This window comes from Microcaecilia unicolor, chromosome 5 (genome assembly GCF_901765095.1).
Source record: "Microcaecilia unicolor chromosome 5, aMicUni1.1, whole genome shotgun sequence".
NCBI lineage: Eukaryota > Metazoa > Chordata > Amphibia > Gymnophiona > Siphonopidae > Microcaecilia > Microcaecilia unicolor.
Window position 1 is genome coordinate 51,899,538 of NC_044035.1, and position 22,473 is coordinate 51,922,010.

General features: G+C 41.6%; 1 protein-coding gene across 1 annotated transcript in view; it reads right to left on the reverse strand.

Moving 5' to 3' along the window:
* The window catches only part of RRP12 (ribosomal RNA processing 12 homolog), a 156,606-nt gene that overhangs the window by 69,963 nt on the left and 64,170 nt on the right, over window positions 1-22,473 (reverse strand). Inside the window, exons 14-22 of the mRNA XM_030202877.1 lie at window positions 22,057-22,199; window positions 20,374-20,495; window positions 18,169-18,233; window positions 15,756-15,918; window positions 14,858-15,012; window positions 12,699-12,766; window positions 10,695-10,788; window positions 9,844-10,002; window positions 7,175-7,255 (exon numbers count right to left, since the gene is read on the reverse strand). Coding sequence (XP_030058737.1) covers window positions 7,175-7,255; window positions 9,844-10,002; window positions 10,695-10,788; window positions 12,699-12,766; window positions 14,858-15,012; window positions 15,756-15,918; window positions 18,169-18,233; window positions 20,374-20,495; window positions 22,057-22,199 — 1,050 coding nt within the window. The remainder of the gene's footprint in view (window positions 1-7,174; window positions 7,256-9,843; window positions 10,003-10,694; window positions 10,789-12,698; window positions 12,767-14,857; window positions 15,013-15,755; window positions 15,919-18,168; window positions 18,234-20,373; window positions 20,496-22,056; window positions 22,200-22,473) is intronic.

The window sequence follows — 22,473 nt, forward strand, 5'->3', positions numbered from 1 at the left end:
GGGAAGGGATCTGTGTGTACAGGTCAGGAACGTCGTGGGCGTGCACGTCTGGCTCCACACATTACACTCTAGGTTTGTGACAACTTTTACCAAAATTATCCTCCTTCAGCTACCAAGAGAGGATGAACCTAATTATTCTCCAAAGGTGAAGTCTCACTTGCAGGTCATACAACTGAGACATCCACTGGGAAAGAAGCAACCTCTAATGGAAGCAGGTGAGTTCTGGTCCACACTAGGTCCAAGGCCACCATCACTGAGCCTGGAACCTGAAAATAATCCCAAGCCCTGGGATGGCTCACCTTGAGAAAGATTCCAATATCGCAACTTCAAGATTCTTTCCCTTATTAAAAGCACCTTGCCTCTCTTTGTATTCCAGAGACTGGGTAGGAACTAGCTTGCTCTTGACTAAGTTCACAACCCAGCTCAACTCCTGCAGGAAACTAACTTCCTGGGCTGTTACCACCCCATTCTTCCTATAGGACTTCACACGGATCAACCGCCTAGCAACATAAGATCAAACATTATTCCTTGATTCTGGAGCATGGCTGCCACTACCACTATCACTTTAAGGAAGGTAACCAGGGCCCGAAAAAGAAAACATCGCCCCAAGATGGCAAAACAAAGGAACCTCTGGTGGTCCAGCTGAATAGGGGCACAAAGATAAGACTCTAAGATCTGAAGAGGTCAAATACTCTCCCCCTTTCGACCAACACCATTATTGACCTCAGATTTTCCATCCAGAAACATGGAACTCAGAGCACCTTGTTGCTTGTTTCAAATCCATAATTTGATATAATGTGCCTTCTTTCTTTGGGACCACAAAATAAATGGAGTACCTCCCAAGCCCCCTATCATTTGGGGGAACCTTGCCAGGATACCACCCCCCCCCCCCCCCAATCTTCCCCTCTTGAAAGGCGTAACACATATCCAGAAGGGGGCCAGTTTGAGTGCATATCCCTCACTGACAACTTCAAGCACCCATTGATCCAAAGTGATATGGACCCATCTCTTGACAAAAGCACAAGCAGCAGCCCATGTCCCAGAGGAACCATGCCCCTTTCCCTACCACCTCTTCATCCTTCACAAAAGGAAGAAATCTCTTCCAATAGGGCACACACTATTTACCTGGATAATACTTATAGACCTTTTGGAGGCACCCCATTCACTGCCAAGAAATGTCAAATTTCACAGCATCTTATCCTCCAGGAACCTTTGCATCTTAGATTCTCCCACGTCTTACCAACTTCTCTAAATCCTCATCAAACAGCAGCTGCCCCTTAAAAGGAAATTTGCCAAGCAGAGTGGAATGGAATGGGTAGATGCAAATCGCTTGTTTACTCTTTCCAAAAATACTAGGACTAGGGGGCATGCAATAAAGCTACTAAGTAATAAATTTAAAACGAATTGGAGAAAATATTTCTTCACTCAATGAGTCTATTTTGGGCTAACGTGGGGTATAAATGTCAAGAATAAATAAAATAAATGATTAAACTCTGGAATTCATGCCAGAAAATGTGATAAAAGGAGTTAGCTTAGCAGGGTTTAAAAAACGTTTTGGTTAATTTCCTAAAGGAAAAGCCCATAAGCTATTATTAAGATAGACTTGGGAAAATCCACTGCATGTTCTAGGATAAGCAGCATAAAATCTGTTTTACTGTTCTGGGATCTTGCCAGGTACTTGTGACCTGGATTGGCCACTGTTAGAAATAGGATACTAGGTTTGATGGACCTTCAATCTGTCCCAGTATGGCAATGCTTATGTTCTTATGAGTCTTAGTTGCCATATCTGCTAACCAATCTCTCATCAAAAGCAGAGATCATGCCGATGCTTAGCAAAATTTGATCTCCCAGCACCGACAATCTATCTTCATGCTGCTCGCCCTCACAACCACAGCCTCGACCTAATGAGCTATCAGCAATTGCCAGAGGGTGTGTATCACTGACTGCACTCAGTCTGCTCTATCACTCTCATTTATGTGGTCTTGGAAACCTTCTCATCCCCACCTCCACTCCCACCCCAACTGATCTCTCCACTTTCTGTCTGTGATACTGTTCTTCTTTTTTTCACGTTTAAACTTTATTAACCACTTAGACACTGTTCACTCCTGGCCTCCTCCCAAAGTTTGAGGAGGAGAAAAGGAAGACAGCAACCAACTCCTCCCCAAAATGCTTCAAGGCTTGCTGGGGGGGGGGGGGGAGGGGGAGGGTCCAAACACCAACTGGTTCTGCACCCCTAAGGCTCTTGATTGGTACCCAGTTGATCCAAGCCTTATGCTTTGCCCTACGAGCTATGTCCCTGGGCAGCTTCAAATTTGAAAGGTCTAACTCAAGACAAACCTACAAGTAAGCCACAAACTACACAGGTAAATTTGTCTTATCTGTTGGAGATTAAGGAATACCAGTTGACTCTGGACTGCACAGGAGCCTATATTTTATTTATTTGTTGCATTTGTACCCCACATTTTCCCACCTATTTGCAGGCTCAATGTGGCTTACATAGTACCGTGAGGTGTTAGCCACCTCCGGTGATGAAACAAATTCTGATTGATGTTGTCACAGAACATTAGAGAAGCAAGAGAAGAAGAGTGATATATTGTTCATTGCAGGTTATGGCTTCGTTGTGTTGCTGAGTTCAGTTACTTAAGTTGGATCAGTAGTGTATGCCTTTTCGAACAGATATATAGGGTAATGTCAAGCTAGCATGTCTCAGTATCCATCTGCTGTCAGAAGAGCATAAACCTACACATCTGGACTTAACTAGAAAGACAATGAGAAAGAGCTATTTTTAGACCACTGTCAATGGCAACATAATTTGGTCCTATTAGTGAAAATGAGTGGCTCCCAAATCCAGTCTTAAAATACTCAAGAAATACATGCACAGAAAAACTGTTCTAACAGTCAAGTTAATTTGCAAATTCTGGGTGCCAGGAAAACCAAGCCTCTGTGAGGACTAAGTTTGAGAACCAAACATAGATAAGATCCAGCCTTCCCCACTGCCTGACAATAAGAGACCACCAAAAGAGGAGAAGGACAGTCCTGCAACTACTCTTTTCATAAAGGAAAAAATGCACAAAAACACTTGGCAAAAATCAAATTCCAGAACAACAAAGAAGAAAATGAAACCTTTGCAAAGCACAAACAAATCAGTACAATATCAAAGGTGACAAAAAGGAGTCCTGAGATCGATCATGTATTTTATTATGTTGAAAGAAAGACTCTACATGAATTTGTGTTTTGGCCAAAGGGCCTTAATCAGGACTCTAAAAGCAAAAGCAAATATATATAAATAAAAAAAGTGAAAAAATATAATCAATAAAACTGCATATACAAAATATAAAAATACACAATACAAATAAAAGTAAAATATGTAAAAGAACGTCCAAGAACAAGAAGTGCCAATCAAAACTTACGTATTCAAATGATAAATAGAATGAATGTAAATCCAATGCATACTTGATCTCACAAGGTCATCTCATAATAAAACGATGCTACTGAAACATGTGCACACACCTTTATGAAGATACCATACATCAGAGGTAAATGTGGAAACATAAAAATATAAGTACCAGAAAATACAAAGCAACCATATAATATATTTAAAAAGATGTAACATAATAACAAACGAGTGTTGTAAGGTGACAAAAATTGAAAAAATACCAGGAATTGTGGTGACAAGTAAAGATCATATGTAGAGCTAGAGAAAATGGAGTGTGGTCTGTATAAAATCGTGTGTTTTAACAAGAAAGAGCTAAAGAGGTGAATAAAGAACATATGTGAAGCACAGTCAAACAGATTATAAAGTACAATATGGAAAGCAAATCATAATGTTTTAAAACACTAAAAATTGCACACAGTGTGCAGATGTCATATGTAAAAACAATGTAGTAGACAGAGGGGCATTTTCGAAAGAAACGTCTAAGTTGGAATTTGGACGTCTTTGTAAAACGTCCAAATTCAGAGACAGGGAAAGATGGACGTTCATCTTTCGTTTCGAAAACACCAAGCACATCCTTAGATTTGGATGTCCTTAGATTTTCGAAACCAAAGATGTCCAAATTCAAGCCATTTGGATGTGGGAGGAGCCAACATTTGTAGTACGCTGGTCCCCCTGACATACCAGGACAGCAATGGGGCACCCTAGGGGGCACTGCAGTGGACTTCATAAAATGCTCCCAGGTACATAGCTCCTTTACCTTGTGGGCTGAGCCTCCCAACCCCCCCCCCCCCAAAACCCCCTACCCCCAAGTGTACACCACTACCATAGCCCTTACGGATGAAGGGGGGCACCTATATGTGGGTACAGAGGGTTTCTGGTGGGTTTTGGAGAGCTCGCTGTTTCCTCCACAAATGTAACAGGTGGGGGGGGGGGGGGGAATGGGCCTGGGTCCACCTCTCTGAAGTGCACTGCACACACTAAAACTTCTCCAGGGACCTGCATGCACTGTCATGGCCTTAGTGTGACATCTGAGGATGGCATAGAGGCTGGCAACCAATATTTATATTGATGGTTTTTTGAGGATGGGAAGGGGTTAGTGACCACTGGGAGAGTAAGGGGAGGTCATCTCCGATTCCCTCCGTTGGTCATCTGGTCATTTCGGGCACCTTTTTGTGCCTATTCGCAATAAAAACAGGTCCGGGTGAAAACGTCCAAGCTTTAGTCTTGGACGTCTCTGCTTTTTTCCATTATGGCTCAAAGACGACCAAGTCTTGGACGTCTTTGAGCCATAATGGGAAAAAAGCAGAGACGTCCAAGACCAAGGAACACCCAAGTCCCGCCTTCACCACGCCTCCGATACACCCGCCTCAGATTTGGATGTCCTTGCAACGGACTTCCGCTAGAGACGTCCAAAATCGGGTTTCGATTATACCGATTTGGATGTCTCTGAGAGATGGATGTCCAAGTGCTGATTTATGTCGGAAGATGGACGTCCATCTCTTTCGAAAATGAGACTGATAGTAAACCATTGATAAAGGAAACAAAGACCATGTAGATAAAGATGAATGCGACCCACAAAATTCATATTTTAACCCTCTGGAAAACTTACTTAGAAAAAGAATGCACAAAGCCCATGAAAGATGATGGGCACATACCAGCCAATTGAAAAGAGAAATTCCTGTAATGAGAGAACTTGTTTCCCACAAAAAAAAAAAAACAACTGCAAGGGAGAGATATAAAATGTATCAAAATGTAATTAAAAGTTAAAACCTCAACTAAAAGAAGGTAAGTACAACAAGCTTACCAATCCTGCAATCGCTGGTATCAAAAAAGAGACTATTGGACGGCAGTTGTTATTTATGAGCTATATAACGTTATTGATCCCTCCAAAACTTCAACATGACAGATTAAAAATATGAATTTGAAAAAATATTTTCTTTATTGTATAACCTATTAAAAACATTGAAGAAATTGATTAATCCAAAAGGAAAAGTACTAAAAAAGCGTAACTGATGATGGTATGGACTAATGAAACCCAAAATGGTATACCTAATCAAAAAGAGCGGTGTAAAGGTCGAACTATATGAAAAAATGAATTAAGACTAAAATAATTATTAAAACAAATGATTGTAAATGAAGAATGAGTCATGGAACAAAAAGAAATATAAAAAGGCTAAATGATCCAAAATAAAAAGATAATTAAAAATGTGATATAGATGATGGTATGAACTAGTGAAACCCAAACCATTTAATGATGTAAAAATGCCTACTCTTATGATACTTAATAGTACTGAGTCAATCCCTAGACTACTGGTAGAACGTAGGGGAGAAAACTGGATGTCCACGGAGAACTTTCTACAACATTACGTCTGTCTTAAATTTAGTTTAGAGAGTGGAACAGAAGGACTGAGTATAGGCTGCTCTTGCAGCCCTGAGCTAGTTTTCAGTGAGTCATACAGCTAAATGCGGCTTACCTGTGCATCTCTTGTCCTCCAAAAGTTCACACTCCTTTTTTTGAAAAATTTTTCTTTGCATAAAGTGAAGCCCCTTACAACAAAATCAAATCAACAATTCAAAAGTTCTCCCCGAACATCCCACAACCCCTAAGTTTACCTGGAGGATAACAAAAAATTACTGAGAATATCAATTTTACAATACTATAAAAACAACTCTTTTGACTCAGTAGTATTAAATTTAATTCTTGTCCCTCCCTGAAGGGATTTTTTTGACAGTATTTACTCTTATGATACAGCAAAAAAAGTGAACAGTATGTCAAAAATAAAAAATATTTAAGATACGATTACAAATGATAGCATGAAATAGTGACACCCAAAATACTGATTGATGTAAAAAAAAATGCATATTCCCATGGGACAGCATCAAAGCCAAACTGTAAAGAACAATGTATTGTAAAATAATGTATTATAAAAAAAATAGGATATTCAAAAAAATGAGATATCCAAAACACATCTGAGAAGAAAAAGGGTAAAAGCATAAAAACCTACATAAGTGATAAATAGGAACATCAATATAGATGACGATGAGACCTGGTGAAACCCAAAAGGTGCTACCAAAGATATAAACAACCATGCAATTCAAAAGTGAGCAGAAATGAAAGAGTTCTATTTGTAATTTTATTGTTATTTATATTTTTTTCACTTTTTCATTTATATAGGATATTTGCTTTTGCTTGTAGATTCCTGATGAAGGCCCTTCAGCCAAAACCCAAATTCACATAGAGGCGTATTTTCAAAGCACTTAGACTTACAAAGTAACCTCTAGAACTTTGCAAGTCCAAGTGCTTCGAAATAAGCCACATAGAGTCTTTCAACATAATAAATTATTATTACATCGCCAAAAATCAAATTCCAGCATCTCATGCAGGGTACAGATGAGCTGGGAGCTGCACCGCCACCAATTACAATTTTCAAATTGTTAACAGGCTGTAAAAATTGAGAGAGAAAAGAGCAGCCATTGATGCCTCAAGAAACAAATCTTCTGATCCTTCAACAAAGGTTTCTTTTCCTTTCAATGGTTGTTTTAAATTGAAAGCTGAAGGACACCTAGCAGAAAGGCTTTGAAAAAGGTTATTTGCACCAGAAAGCAAACAACTACCTAGAAACAATAACCTTTAGTACAACAAGATTGTCTTTTTGAATTTTTTTTTTCAAATAGCTTCTGCACCCAAACAAAATCATCTCTTCCCATCCTATCCCCTCTCCCCCTCCTCTTTCTCACCTCAGGAACAATGAACCTTATAAACTCTTCATGGTCTGCAGTCAGCTGCTTCACTATATGGATCAAACATTTCAATCGTGGCTGCAGAGGAAAACAAGCAGACACAAACAAGAGAAAACCATTGTTAATGGGCATTAGAGAACAAAGTATCTACTCAAGCCTTGATTAAACTTAAACTAGAAATTGACCTGCTTTCTGCTTTAATTTCTCTTCTGGTATTGTTAACTCTCGCTCACATTCCTTTTGTCCTTCCTTGTATTTTATTTCTTACGTGTTTATAAAAGCATAAAACATGCACCCTTTACTTTGAAGAAGGGACTGTGGGGAACAGACATCTGTGATAAAATACGTTGTACAGTTTCCATTTTGTATTACTGCGATTTTGTTTAATAAAAAGAATGTAAAATTAAATTAAAATCTCCTTCCCTTTCATAAACTAGGCAGTTCACATGTGTGCGGACTGAATATTATTATTATTATTATTATTTGGTCCCAGGCCTGACTTTGGTTCAGGATCCAAAATGAGAGGGAAAAAAAAAAAAAAAAAAAAACTTACAGGCCTGTGACTCTGACTTGAACTCCAGTGTTGCTCAAGGGCTCATGAGCTATTGAGACACTTCAGAGCAAGCAGACATCTGCAAGAATAAGGGAGGGCAGGGGTCTAACTTGCAGAGTTGCATGAATGTGGCAATATGGTGATAACAGATGTTCAGAAAGACAGAACTAGATAATTCCACAGGAAGTTGACCAGGAGCCACAGAAAGCGTTTTGAGGAAGATAAGAAAAGGCGGGTCTAAGCTCAGGAAGTCTATAGACTTGTATGTTAAGTGAAGTGTACATATAAGTGATTGAAATAGATCATTACATTAGAGTCAGATTCTGATAATACCAATGGTTGTATTGCTTGCTGTCCTCCCGATGAGAACTGCTGATTTGACTTGTACCTGGTAAATAAAATTGAGTTGTACTTTTCATCACAAATGGTGTTCTGTAAACTGCACTTATTGAGCAATGGCTAATTGTAATTATACTTGGTGGTTAAGAAACAAAAGTATCTAAGTGCTTTCTCAATCGCAGCCTTGGGTGATTTGTTCCATTCCTATGTATTGGTAGGAGAACTGCCATACTGGGAGGGATAAATACACCCCAAAATCAAAACAGGACAAAATGGCACACTTATGCATACACTCCCAGAGACATAGGGTCCCGTTTACTAAGGTGCGCTAGTGTTTTTAGCGTGCATTATCACTAGCACGGCTTAATAAACAGTACCCTTAGTTTGGGCGGAGCAGGTGCAGAATTTACACCTGCCTTGGAGCAGGTCTAAATGAAGAAATTTTGTTTTACCTGTTAAATTTCCTTACCTTAAGTCCTGCCAGACCAGACACATAGGTTTATGCCACCATGCCAGCAAATGGGCACAGAGGACAACAACAGTTACATAACTGCATAAACGAACTATGCAGGTGAGGCACTTGTCAGCATTCTCTATCTCCAGCAAATGGTGGACACATGCTGGACTGGTGCAGTAAGTTCAGTGTCTCCCAGGGAACCAGTCTTAGGGCTGTCAACACCTGGATAAAAAGTATCCTCAGCCTACTGTGACACCATTCACAGGGCCATCTCTCCCAGCACAGCATTCCCAAGTTAAAGTACTAAGGCTAGAGGACCTGCTCTATAGCAGGCCATAATCCGGTGCTCCCAAGCACCAGCTTTTGTAGTCTGGCTGAGTTTGGGGGGGGGGGGGGGGGGAAGAGGTTGACAGGCTTCTGGACAGGTATCCTGGGCTGAATCTGGGCTCAGCTTGGCTCTTCCCCCATCTCTCATCGGCTCCCCAGTTCAGTTTCCCTCCCTTCTCATTTCAGCAGGTTGTGGCCAGGGCTGAGAGCGGCATCTGAAGAGCTAGGAGATGAGGAGACTGGTTCTTTGGCACATGGGAGATCTGCTGGATAGGGAGCTTAACCAACCCCACTGAGGCAGCCAACCATAAGGCATCAACCCTCAAAGCCAGGCTGAGAATTTCCCATTTTGAACTGGTGTTGCCAGACACCACCGTAAGATTCCAAAAGCAGTTGCATTATGATATTTGCTGCCAGCTGCTAAAAAGCACCAGCAATTCCTGGCAAACTGATATTAACGTATCTAATAAATTGATTTGATGAAAAAATCTGGCAATACATAGCACACTGATCTCTCAGATCTAAATGTTCCCATGCCATGCTCAATGGATAATCCTAAGCATTATACCTAACCTATCTGGGCTCTAACACTCTATAAACTCTTCAAGACAAAGACCATCTAACCTGTGGTTTACCTTCATAGCCAGTGTGTACTGACAGTACTTTATCTCCCAGTTAGTATAAACCCAGACACAAATGCTCCTAATCAGCTTTGTTCTTACTACTACAAATGGAATGACATATGTCAAAATGCAAGCTCCCTGACACAATGTTATCAATACATATTAGACCAAATCAAAACACCCTGAAATGTAAAGAAGGGAATATCTCATAATGGAAAAAACACACACAGAATCCTATAAATTAAAATATTCTGATAAAGTTACAAGTTAATCCCATAGATATGCATTTTCTGAAGGATTTAGAGTACAAAATATAACTTAAAACCATTTTCAGTCATTTTGTCCTACAAGAAGTGCCCCTGCTTACTCTTTTGGCAGGAGACGAAGCACTCTTCAGTGACCCCAGCAATGTTGTCTTCAGCTCCTCTAGATTCTTGCTAACAAACTCCTGGCATGACCCTTGCTGGCCTCCGCAAATCTCTTCTAGAACACGGTAAGCTTTCTTTTGCATCCCATGCTCTTTACTCTGCCACAAAAAACACAGTGGCCAACAATCATAAATATAACTTCATAAACAAATACACAAAATTACAATATACTTCAAAAAATATAAATTAACACATTAAAAAAGTACTCCATAAAGCAAAATAAAATTCTGATGTAAAAACTCATGCAATAAAAATATATATCTACACTTACCATGTACTACCTAACGGGCTCAACTAGCCCTCAAATGACTCACCTGCTTAAACAACCAGGTCTTTAAGTGACATCTAAGTTAGATAATCCCCCTCTTTCAGCTTCTGAGGAAGTTTATTCCATAATTAAGGAACCATTCCACTAAAAGTTTGCTTCTGGGTATAAACCAACCTTATGTGAAGTCCCAGAATGAATAAATTCACAGTAGTAAAAGTACAACCAGGCTGGAACACACTTAGTCAACTTATCCATAATGTACAACAAATAGAAGATAAAGAACTTCAAAATGTGATCATCTCCTCCAATGAAGAGAACAAAGGAAAGGAGAAGCCCTCTCCCACTAAAAATTTGAGGAATCTAACTGAGCTGCTAAGGATGAATCCTGTCAGGCAAGCACAGTGCGAGATTAAAACATAACAGCCACTGAAAATGCTTAATTAAAAACTGGTCCAGCCTTCAAGTCTCAGGCATGCTGGTGAGGATGATTTGGTCTCTGGAAAAGGAGAAGAACAGTCTCACCTCCAGGAAAGGACGAATGGTGCAGTACGTCCTACTCATTGAACATTCATCTGCATTTGGAACCATGGTTATAACCAGATCTAACATGGCATTCCTGGTGCATTGAAGAGAGACAAAAAAAGGATTTAATAAAGAATGTGATCTCAAAGAAATGTATAAACAGAAATGTAAGAGGTAATTTGGAGTGGAGAAGTAGCCTAGTGGTTAGTGCACTGATCTGAGAACCTGGGTTCAATTCCCACTGCAGTTCTTTGTAACTCTGTGAAAGTCACTTAGCCCTCCATTGTCCCAGATACAAAATAAGTACCTGTATATAATATGATCACTTTAATTGTAACCACAGAAAGGCAGTGTCACGAAACATCTAGCTACCCTGCAGCCACTCAGAGGGTCTATCTCCAGCACAGCTCAGGTCAGCCTGCATCTGCCGCTTGTGCTCTATACTGACTGGATCACAACCACCTCTGGGCGAGTCTCCAGATCTCAAATTATCCCCAGTGATTTCTAGGTTACTGGGGCCACACTCCCAGTGCTCCCACAGTTCCCAGAAAGCACTCACAGACCAGCACACAAACCACCAGGATTCTTTACCAGTTCAGACAGGCAGAGGCAATAAACTATTATTTGTTGTCTTAAAAATTGAACAATGAACAAAAATGTGCAATCAGCAAACAATAACAGGAACAGCCTAATGGTAAGTGCAGTGGACTTTGATCCTGGCATTCTGGGTTTGACTCCCACTGCAGCTCCTTGTGACCTTGGGCAAGTCACTTAACCCTCCATTGCTCCAGGTACTAAAACTTAGATTGTGTCAGAGAAAGTACCTGCATCTAATTCACCAAAGGGCTCATCTTCCAAGCACTTAGACTTATAAAATTCCATAGGTTACTATGGAACTTTGTAAGTCTTTAAGTGCTTTGAAAATATGTCTCCAAGCCTCAGCAAAGAGATAGTCTCTCCAAACTTAGATTGTGACAGAGAAAGTACCTGCATATAATTCACCGAGCCTCAGTAAACAGATCTCTCTCTCTCTATTTTCTCCTGGGCTAAGACTGAAGCAACAGCTAGCCACAATTGCTGGGTAATTTTAAATTCCAGGCCAATCAGAGCCCTGTCAACAAGTTTTAAAAGTATACTGCTCACAGGAATGTAGATTCACTTCTTCACTAAGTGAAACTAAAAGAGGGCATGCTCTTTTCTATAACAGTTTTAACATAAAATATGCACCACCTGCTGGCCAAACTAGAAAAATGCATGTCAAAAGTTAAAGACAATTTTACAGTTTTAAAACACACTGTTCTGTCACAGGTGGTAAATTAAGTCCTACCCCCTTTCCCTTTTATTTAAAAGCATCTTGAACATGTAGAACAGTATTTTAGATTCTCAAGAAGATGCCTAGAAAATTGCCCAGTGAAATATATGCACTTTACATGGTATATGTGTAGGTGGTCTCAGGGCTCAAACTTAAGCTGGTGCAAATGCCTGCACCTATTTGTACATGGGTAAACCAAAGGCACATAAGGTACATAAGTGCACATTGCCTTAATCAGATGCAAAATACATGCATGTGTGACCTCACAGCCTAGCACATCGCTATAAAGTTACCCTTGCTATACAGAAGTTTCTCAACAGATTACACACCTCAATACTTCCTGAAGCACTGTGCCAAACTTTCTGCACTGAAGACAATCCTAAAGAACACAATGAAAGCAGCAAGTTCAGTGAAAGCACTCCCTGGTGCATACAGTGATGTTGCCACCCGGGTTTCCATTTTAGCCTTCCAGAACCTTTTTCCCCTCCCCAGTATAGCAGTTCTCTTGCAGTAAATATACTTGAGGAGGGGTTAGAAAAGTGAGACATAGAGGCATATTTTCAAAGCACTTAGCCTTCCAAAGTTCCATAGAAACTAAGTGCTTTGAAAATACGCCTCAGAGAATGTAATATCACAAGTTCAACTTTAAACTCCCCATGGCAGGATGTACTTTTAGAAAAATGGAGGCTTACTTGGTAAACTCAGAACTTGCTGGATCAGTCAATTTCTCGCATGCTTTCTCCAGGAATCCACAGATCATCTGTAAATCACACATACCATGAACATGAAAACCATAAGCAACAGAAAATAAGGCAGGTCTTCTCAGATACATCTAAATGAGGTCTTGTACTCTTTCCCTGAGACTGGGCTTCTTAAGCCATGACAATTCGGTTCCAGAGTACCCAATGTTTCTAACCTTCGCACATGCAGCTCAAGCAGCTAGAGCAGTTGGGTCTTTAAGTCATGTCAACAGAAGCTAAATCCATCAAGCACCAGATACTTCTAGAGTATACAGCAGATGAAATGTTACTTCACAACAGGTTATCTTCTGTGTATAGTGTACAGCGCTGCGTATGCCTTGTAGCGCTATAGAAATGATAAATAGTAGTAGTAGTTATATGAGTGTCATAAACAATCAGGCCCATACATTGGGTCATATGTTTTGGTCTTGCTCTACAATTTGTCATTTCTGGACTCTCATGTGTAGTCATATTTCAAAAATCTGTGGGGATTCACCATATAAGCCACACCTGGGCTTTTTGAATTCTTCTTAATGGGGCTAAAGGTTTCCTCAAGCATGCAACTTTATCGGCCTGTAAAAGTATTCTATTGAACTGGCTTTCTCCCGAAACTCTCTCTTGTTGCATGGAGATCACATATGTTGTCATCGGTGACCATGGAAAAAATTAGGATGGGACATTTAGAGTCTAGTAAAGGCAAATGTTCCTGCAAACGTGGGACTCTTTCTTGAAGGCACTTAGCAGAATCTTAAAAACATAAGGCAGGAACATATTTGGTTGGTTATCTGGCAATTCTGGAAACTGCAATTTGAGGTAGGATAATCAGATTGAGGAGGGGGCAGAGGAGCACTACCTGTTTCTTTATTATTTAAAATTGAGTTGTAATAGTTGATGTTATTGTCAATATTGTTTGGTGGAGGACTTGCCTAGTGGTTAGAGCACCAGTCTTGACATCCAGTGGCCAGTTCAAATCCCACTGCTGCTCCTTGTGATCTTGGGCACGTCACTTAACCCTCCATTGCCTCAGGTACAAACTTAGATTGTGAGCCCTCCTGGACCAGAGAAATATCCAGAGTACCTGAATGTAACTCACCTTGAGCTACTACTGAAAAAGGTGTGAGCAAAATCCAAATAAATAAATAAATAATGTTTACTACTTCTTGTACCATAGGGACCTGTGCTCTGCAATTCTGGTTTTAACTTGTCTCCAATAAATATTTTAAAAAAGGGTCTGGGTCGCTGTGAAAAGTTAGCCTATGTGATCTAGATCCGGATTGATTGCCTGTTCTATGTGGGTGACGCTAGGGTGGGAGAGAAGGGTTAAAAATTGAAAACTACCACCATGTGATTGTGCTTAGTGACCTTGCTACGCTTGGCTTGTTTTCTTGGTTCTTTGGCAGTTTGTATTTTGTTAGTGGTTTATAATAAAGATTATATTTTAAAAAAAAAACACATATTAAAAAAAAAGGGCAGATTAAATGATTTACTAGCCACCTACATACACTGCATCATTAGCTAAAGACTTGAAGCAAAACAGCTAATAGCCAACACAACACAAGGATGACACCTAAGGTCACCCAGAAACCTAGACAGCTTTTTTCTGTTAACAGCGAAAGACAGGTTCTCTTATTCAACCCCATCAAGTCTGCTTGGAATGTGAAAACCAGCTATGTGGTGAGAGAGAAGGAGTTTCCCTAGAATAAATAGATTATTTATCGCTGCAATTACACAAATAAGACATGTAGCAGAACATTCATTCAACATTTTAAATCAGACTATTTAGGACTTTTTTTTTTTTTTTTTGCAAGAGACAAAGCAGAACCAGTGCTTCTAAATGCTACTCCAGAGCCCCATCTCTGTGTTAAATTGGGGTGGGGGGGGGGGGGGGAAGGTTCCACATGAGGGAAGAGCTGCCGTTTCCTTTTTGATCCAGTGTTACTGCTAAATAAATATTAAATAATAAAGATGTCTTAAGCATGTCCCTTCTCACTGTGCTGCAGGGACTTGCGCTAGCTGCTGATTGGTGCAGTTCTCAAAAACCAAAGAAGTCTCCCACATTAAGCAAACTGATCCCCACTCCACATCTACGGCTTCACCATCAGGTCCCCCACCTTCTGGTCAGTGATGCTTAGATAAGCCTTGATTGTCTCCAGCACAGGCAGCCTGTAAGTTGTGCCTTCCCCAGTCTCAGGCTGCTGGCTATAAACATTGAACAAAATCGGCAAGAAGTTCTTGGCGAATCGGCTCACTTCCTCACGGTCAACATCTGTAAAAGAAAAATCAGAAGTTAATGAAACATTCTTGTGCTACTTGGCCATTAACTTTTAACTACTTTCTAACCACAGACAGAAGAATTCATAGGATAAAGTGGGTTTATACAACAAGTTTTATTCAGCTCTTGAACACAATGTCCTGACCAGTTTTAGTCTTCTTATTTAAAATTAAATAATCTGAACATTAGCTCTTCAATAAACAGTTATATCTATATAAAAAGATACCACTGTTCTCACCTTCTCAGCAGAAGACCCCATGCTAGCTTTAAGCCAAAAACGCAGTTACAGTAGGATGCATGATTTCTCCTACCTTGAGAAGACCAACACCTGCAGGGCCCTTTCAGACACCTCTGGAACCAGAAATGGCCAGGAAGAGCAAAGAGAAATGCTCTTAGCATACAAACCTGAACGTCAACTTGTACACCAAACACTGCCCAACTACAATGCATGCATCCACATTACAAGTTAAGAATGCAACTGAGCATTCATGTGACAAAAAAAAAGGAAAGCAGAGCAGTCTCACCTAATCCTAGATGGAGGCAATGAGCTATTTATTTACAAAGCTTATAACCTACCAAATTGCTATGGGGATGTGGGGGTGGGTACAATCAATCAAATTCAGAAGAAAGTGCCTTGTGGCCTGTTTACTGGCTTTATGGTCTTTGCTCATCAAAGTGAGCAATGTTGGTTTACTGCCATCATGGCTCTCTCATTAGCACATACAATGCCTGCTTACCAGCTTCACAGCCCTTGTTAATGAGTGTACGCAGTGCCTGACAGACAGTGAGCCGCAGATCTGCTCGGTCACTGATGGCCAGGCCCAGGGTGCGTGCTATTCCTTTGAAAGAGGCTGCAACATCAGTGGGTTTGGTGCAGAACCCTGGCAACATGGTCCAGATCTGGAAAGCAAGATGAGGATGCATCTCAGAACGTGAAAATGTCAAAGATCAGGAAAAGAGAGAGCTCAAATTCACCTACAGGAGCATTCACCTCAGAAATCTACAATATCCTCACCATCACTGAGAGACAGCAGGGGTAACATTTCAAAAATGGATAAAGTCGACTAATTCTATGTTGCATGCAGAAAAATTAAGTAGGGCTGTACAGCGATTAAAATTTATAATCATATAAAGCGCCCCCTCACATTTCCTCCTGTACAGTGCGATATATAGATAGCAGATGTAAATTCTCAAAACTGACATATTTCAATTACTAAACTAAAAATAAAATCATTTATCTTACCTTTATTGTCTGGTCATTTTATCTTTATAATCATCTTGTTCCCAGTCTCTGGTTCCCTGTGCTATGAATACTGCTGTGCTCTGAACTCTGTTTCTACGGCCTCCTGTCTATTCACTATTTATTTTTTTCTCCTCCTTCACTTCACAATCAATTTTCTTTCTCCTACTTAAATCTATCTAGTTTCCATCTCTTCTCTCCCCTTGCCCTGCTCTCCAGGGGCACCATCTCCTCCCATATTTCTTTCCTTCCCCTCCCCTCTTATGGGCACCATTTCTTCATTCCCTCTCCTCCATGCCACAGTTACCATCTCCCTTCTTTGTTTTTTCCATTCTTTATTTCCAGCATCTGTCCATTTCAAACAACCCCACACATCGGCATCTCTGTCTCTCTTTCCTAGCATCTCTTCCTGAGCTCCTGAATCCTCCCCCACCCAAGGTCCACATCTCTCTCCCCCCCTTTCTCCCAGCATCTACTTCTGCATTTCCTGGACCCTCCTCTTGCCGTAGTCTGCAAATTTCACTCTCTCTCTCTGTTCTGCACTCCCCCCCCCCCCCCCCCCCCCCCCACCAGGCTTGGAGAGGGTGAGATGCAGCCTTCAGCACTGCAAAGGGTGGAAGTTCGATGGAGAAGAAAATGGAGCAATGCTACAGGAGGGTAAGACCTGCCATTAATGTGCATTAAAAGTTTTAACAGGCATTAAATATTTAACATGTTAATCGCGTTATTAATGTGTTAAATATGTAGCCCTAAAATGAACAAAAAGTTATATAAAAATATTTTTTTTAATTAGACTGATGAAAGCTAATTGACAAATTGCTAGAAGTTTTAGCTTTTTTTACAAAGTACCTTTAGAAATTTAGAAAAATAACCTTGCCCGGCACTTGGTAATAACCAGGGCTGGGCTCAGGTAGTTCAGCTGCTCAGCAGGAGTCTCTGGCTGAGAAAATATGAGGGGATAACAGTCCTGCTTTTTGGATCCACAAGTTTAATACTATGCCTCCCAAGAACTGAGGTAAAAGTGTACTGAAGAATCAGTCTAGATAAATGTTAAACATTTCTGGCTACTTACATTTATTTGCATTAATTGCTCAAAAAGATTGCCTTATTTTCAGTCTTTGCAAAACCCTGCTCTTTTTAAAAATGCTTAAGTTGCGCTTTTAAAAATCACTTAATCTCTCTATTTAGATTTTTGTTGCTTTATTTTTTATTTTTGTTACATTTGTACCCCGCGCTTTCCCACTCATGGCAGGCTCAATGCGGCAGGCAATGGAGGGTTAAGTGACTTGCCCAGAGTCACAAGGAGCTGCCTGTGCCGGGAATCGAAAAGTTCCTCAGTTCCCCAGGACCAAAGTCCACCACCCTAACCACTAGGCCACTCCTCCACTCCACAGAAAACAGCTAACTTTGGTGCCTGTGATTAATCTGTAGCTGTTAAAACCGTTAACATTAGACTGCCCTACTGCACTGATGTGCAAAATAGCATTTCCAAACCTGTGTCTTATCAATTTTTGGGGGTATTCCTTCTGTTCCTCACTGTTATTGTTTTTATCCCTCATTTCTAAAGCTTCTCCTCTTTCTTGACTCACAGTTCCTCCCTTTTCTATACCTAGCCATACTTGCATTCTTTTAACCCTCAATTCCTTGCTATGGGCTTTTTCTCCCTTTAATTCGTGCTTTGTTACACCTCTGCCTCCCTGTTTAGGGACAAATGTGTCTGCATCCCAGTGTTCCAGTGCAATAACTGATCCCACATCAGGTAAGGAAACAGACCCCGAGAGTCCTGTGGCCTGGAATAAACTCAGCAACATGTTGGAGAGAAACCCAGTATGTCACTTCTACAGTTTATGCCTCTAGTCTACACCCCACATGTGAAACCACATCATAGCAGTATAATGAGTACTTCTTACCTGCCACTGAAGAGTATCATAGATTTTGGCTTCCAGATTTCTCCCAGCCTGGGCCAATTCAGTGGCTGCAGCCAATTAAAAAACAAAGCACAAAACAGAAGCAAAGATATCAGCCTGAAGAAAGAATGTAAGGATTTACCCAAAATACAGTACCAACTAAATCATTCCTGGGAGGAAACACACTATAAAATAGCGCGGCCCCTTCATTAAAACATAGGGACCATGAATCAATTTTAGCAGTCAATGGAAAAGGTGCCAGTACTCAAGTACCCCCTCAAAAAAAGCCATGTGTGTATGTATGTATGTGTATATATATATATATATATATATATATATATATATATATATATATATATATATATATACTAGCCTTTGAGCCCGTAAAAACGGGCTATTATAGGAAGGGGGGGGTTGAAAGGCCCGCCCCCGCCGCCGAGTTCGCCGCTGCCCCTCCCCCTCCCGAGCCGTCACCACCCACCTTCCACCCGGCCTGGCCCTCGCTCCGCTATTGAAACAGCAAGGGTCCGGGAACGCAGCACTGAGCTCTGTTGAGCTGCCGTCGGCCTTCGTTCTTCTTCTCTGCCTGTCCCGCCCTCGTGTGACGTAACGTCGTCGAGGGCGGGACAGAGGCAGAGAAGAAGAAGGAAGGGCGATGTCGGCAGCTCAGCAGAGCTCAGTGCTGCGTTCCCGGACCCTCGCTGTTTCAATAGTGGAGCGAGGGCCCGACCGGGTAGAAGGTGGGTGGCGGCGGCGACTCGGGTGGGGGGAGCGTTAGACGGCGGTGTCCCTCCCTCAGAAATGCGCAGTACAGACCCTCTGTGTTCCGGCCCCCGTCATCACGTATTGATGCGGGGGCGGGGCAGAGGTCTCTACTGCGCATTTGCGAGTGAGTACGGTCACTCGCCGTTTATATGTTTGATATATATATATATATACACACACACACACACATACACACACAGGGCTTTTTTGAGGCCCATCTCAACTGTTACTGTGGCCCCCTGAGTTTTCCCCAATATGTAATCTCACCCTCCTCCGACACACAATTTTCATTCATAACAGTTCTGTTTAATATCTGTACTACACAGCTCTCAGTGCATCTGAGCAATGTGCTGCCCATAATTCCATTCTATTCTCATAATAAGAGACCACCATACAGTTCAAACTTACTATGAGCTATGTGGTATTAGAAGACAGAACAGCTATTCAAGCCAATCACAACCAAGCCTCCAGAGGAAGTATAGGGGGTGATTAACAACTTGGGAAGAGGTGGAGATAGGATGGTGGAGGTTGACAGGGTGTCTGCCACTTTGTCGAGAGATGGTCTTGGCTCTCACACTGAACCCCATGTAAAAAACATTAAGATCTGTATTCAACTGCAAACACTGATATCTACAGTTTGATGGCCAGATTTGATGCATGACCTGTAAATCAGCCCAGGGTCGCCGAGAGGGGGGGGGGACAGGGGGGGACAAAAGTCCGGGGGTCCGGCGGCGCCGCCGCCTGGCCCGCCCTCCATCACTCCCAGAACCAGAGAGGTCTGCCCTGCCGCTGCTTGCTGCGAAGTGAAAGGAGGCTTAAGGTTAGTTTCGAGGGCCCGGCCCGATAGCGGGTGGAGGGGGGCCCGGCGACCTTGGGTGGGCAGGGCCCAGCGATCTCAGGTGGGCGGTGACCTCGGGTGGGGGGGGGCCGGGGGCAGCCTTGTCCCGGACCCGGCTCTCGGCGGCCCTGAATCAGCCTCCAAAATAAGCAGGAAGGAGAAGCAGTTTTACTGTTATTATTCAAGTGCAGCCAGGTACATAAGGGTATAAAGCCTCTGACCAAGTTAAAAATGGTCCCAGCAGCACTTCTGATGTATTGTTTATTGCTCTAACCTTTAGAAACTCCCCACTCTTGTTTCAGTCCCTTAAACAAGGAAATTCACAAGAGCAAATACTGCAAGAGACTATACTGGCTGATGACTGGTATAAAATGTCTTCTTGTCTTATCGTTCAAAGTACAAGGCATTAACGTATCATAAGCAATACAATGAGATGTATACCCAGTTTTCTGTATTTTAATCACCAGAATGAGTGGCTCATAACTGCAATACACAAAAATAAAACTAAAATTGAAACTCAAACTACCCAGAAACATATGCATTCAAAGCTACCTTATGCCTCTAACCATAGGAGTGCATCTCATTACCAAGTTAGCATTAATTACCTTTGTTCTTCAAGGTGGCTGCCAGAGGCAAGAAATATCTGACAAAGAAGCCAAGCTCTGTGTTTTTCACATGATCTCTAATCACCGGGATCAACCAGCTTTGAGGAAATTCACAATTGTCCCTGAAGAGGAGAAGTCAGGTAGAAAAAAGAAAAGAAATACCATCTATGCTTCTGGCAACTCCTATATCCATCAAAGTCAGAGCATTTGTCAGCTTAACTTCACAGCACAGAAAAATAAACACACCTCCATTCTTTTTAAAATCTCGTGTCATGTCACATATCCTCCACTAACCAAACATGAATCAAACGCCCACTCATCTACCTACCTAAAATGTCACATTTCTATTTGTACCAATTTTGATCCTTAGCTGTACTGAATTCATGTGTAATACAGAATGTTACTAGTTATTTTTATCACGTCAGTAAAGCACATATGTGTGCATATTAACTACACGCTTGTTATAAGTTTTCAGGATGCGATTACTGTGATAATGCAATTTCACCATAAGTGTTTGCAATGGGGTCACTTTCTGTGAAAAGCTGCAAAATACAATAGAGGATGCTACGTGGTCACATCACTCATCAATATACCTAGGGTGAAATGGGATCTTTATCTTTCCCAACTCACTGCAGACCCCTGAATTGCCTGGCATTAACCCAACTTTAGTTCATGTTGTGCAGACCCCAACAGCATAGAGGCTAGCCTTCATTTCAGCCAGGTTTGGAAGGGTAAACTTGCTGAAGGGAGTAAAAAAGGGAAATTATTTCTTGCCCTTCTCTCCAAGAAGGTATATTTTAAAATTCTGTGAGTGTGTTAATATTATTGGTCAGGGAACCAATCTTCTAGGTTATGACTGGTTCTAGAGTTTACCCACAATTTGCCATAAATTGTTTATTGTTTAAGAAAGACTTGCTATTCTTTGTTTATGTGGGGGCCACGAAAGGGGGGGGGGTCTCAGTTTTATGGGGGAGGTGACTGGTGGGAGGGGAGAGAATTCTGTCTGCCACTGTCACAAAACGCCTAGCTGCCCATCTGGGGCTAACTCTGCGGCCACTTAGAGGGTCTATCCCAGCACAGCTCAGGTCCTGCAAACTGAATGGGCGGTGTCACATTTGCTACGCCGGGAATTGCTAACGTGGTTTATTAAAAGAGGCCCGTTATTACTAATAGTCAGATGACATTTTCAAGTCAATGTCTCAAAAGGTGACAAAACATTTAAACTCCAAACTATAAAATAAAACAACTAAATCACTTTAATATAAGAATGGTCGTGGCACTCATCCTTACTTCAGGGGTAATGAATGATGGGTGTAAGCCAATCAGAATCCAGGACTGCCAAGCCAGCATTCTCCATGCCTACTGCAAGCTTTATCATAAGACTAGTAAAAAAGCCCCGTTTCTGATGCAAATGAAACGGGGGCTAGCAATGTTTTCTTCTGTGTGCATGTGGGAGTGTGTGTGTCCCTGCCCTCTGGCCTCTCTCCCCTCCCCCCTCTGAGTCCTTCACTGTTACAGAGCCAGCGATTTGATTTCGTGTTCTGCTGTTTTCCTTCACTGACTGTTACAGAGAGGGCGGAGCAGACACTCATAGGAAAACCGGATATCTCGCCCCCTTCACACTTCCGGCTGGAGGCTTCATAGAACGTTGGTGTTGCCTTTTATATAGAGAGATATACTTACTCTGTTCCATCAATCTCTAGGGGCACAGCTTGCAGGACAATCTCAGGACCCATGCTCTGAACAGCAGCTCCTACCGCCAGATCCAGCTCACCAATGTACGGGAAATGAGAAGAGTGTCGTAGACTGGAGAGTGACTGCAGACACTGAAACAAGGAAAACATGTGTGATGCAGAGGCGATGCCAAGAAACTTCACTCTTGGACAGATGAGCCAACATCCACCAATATAAGCATACACAAACCAATAACTTCTCCGTTCTCAGTAACAGGATTTCTTACAATTTTATTACATGTCTCTGGCACAAAAGGTAAAATTATGTATAATCATACCTGATAATTTTCTTTCCATTAATCATAGCTGATCAATCCATAGACTGGTGGGTTGTGTCCATCTACCAGCAGGTGGAGATAGAGAGCAA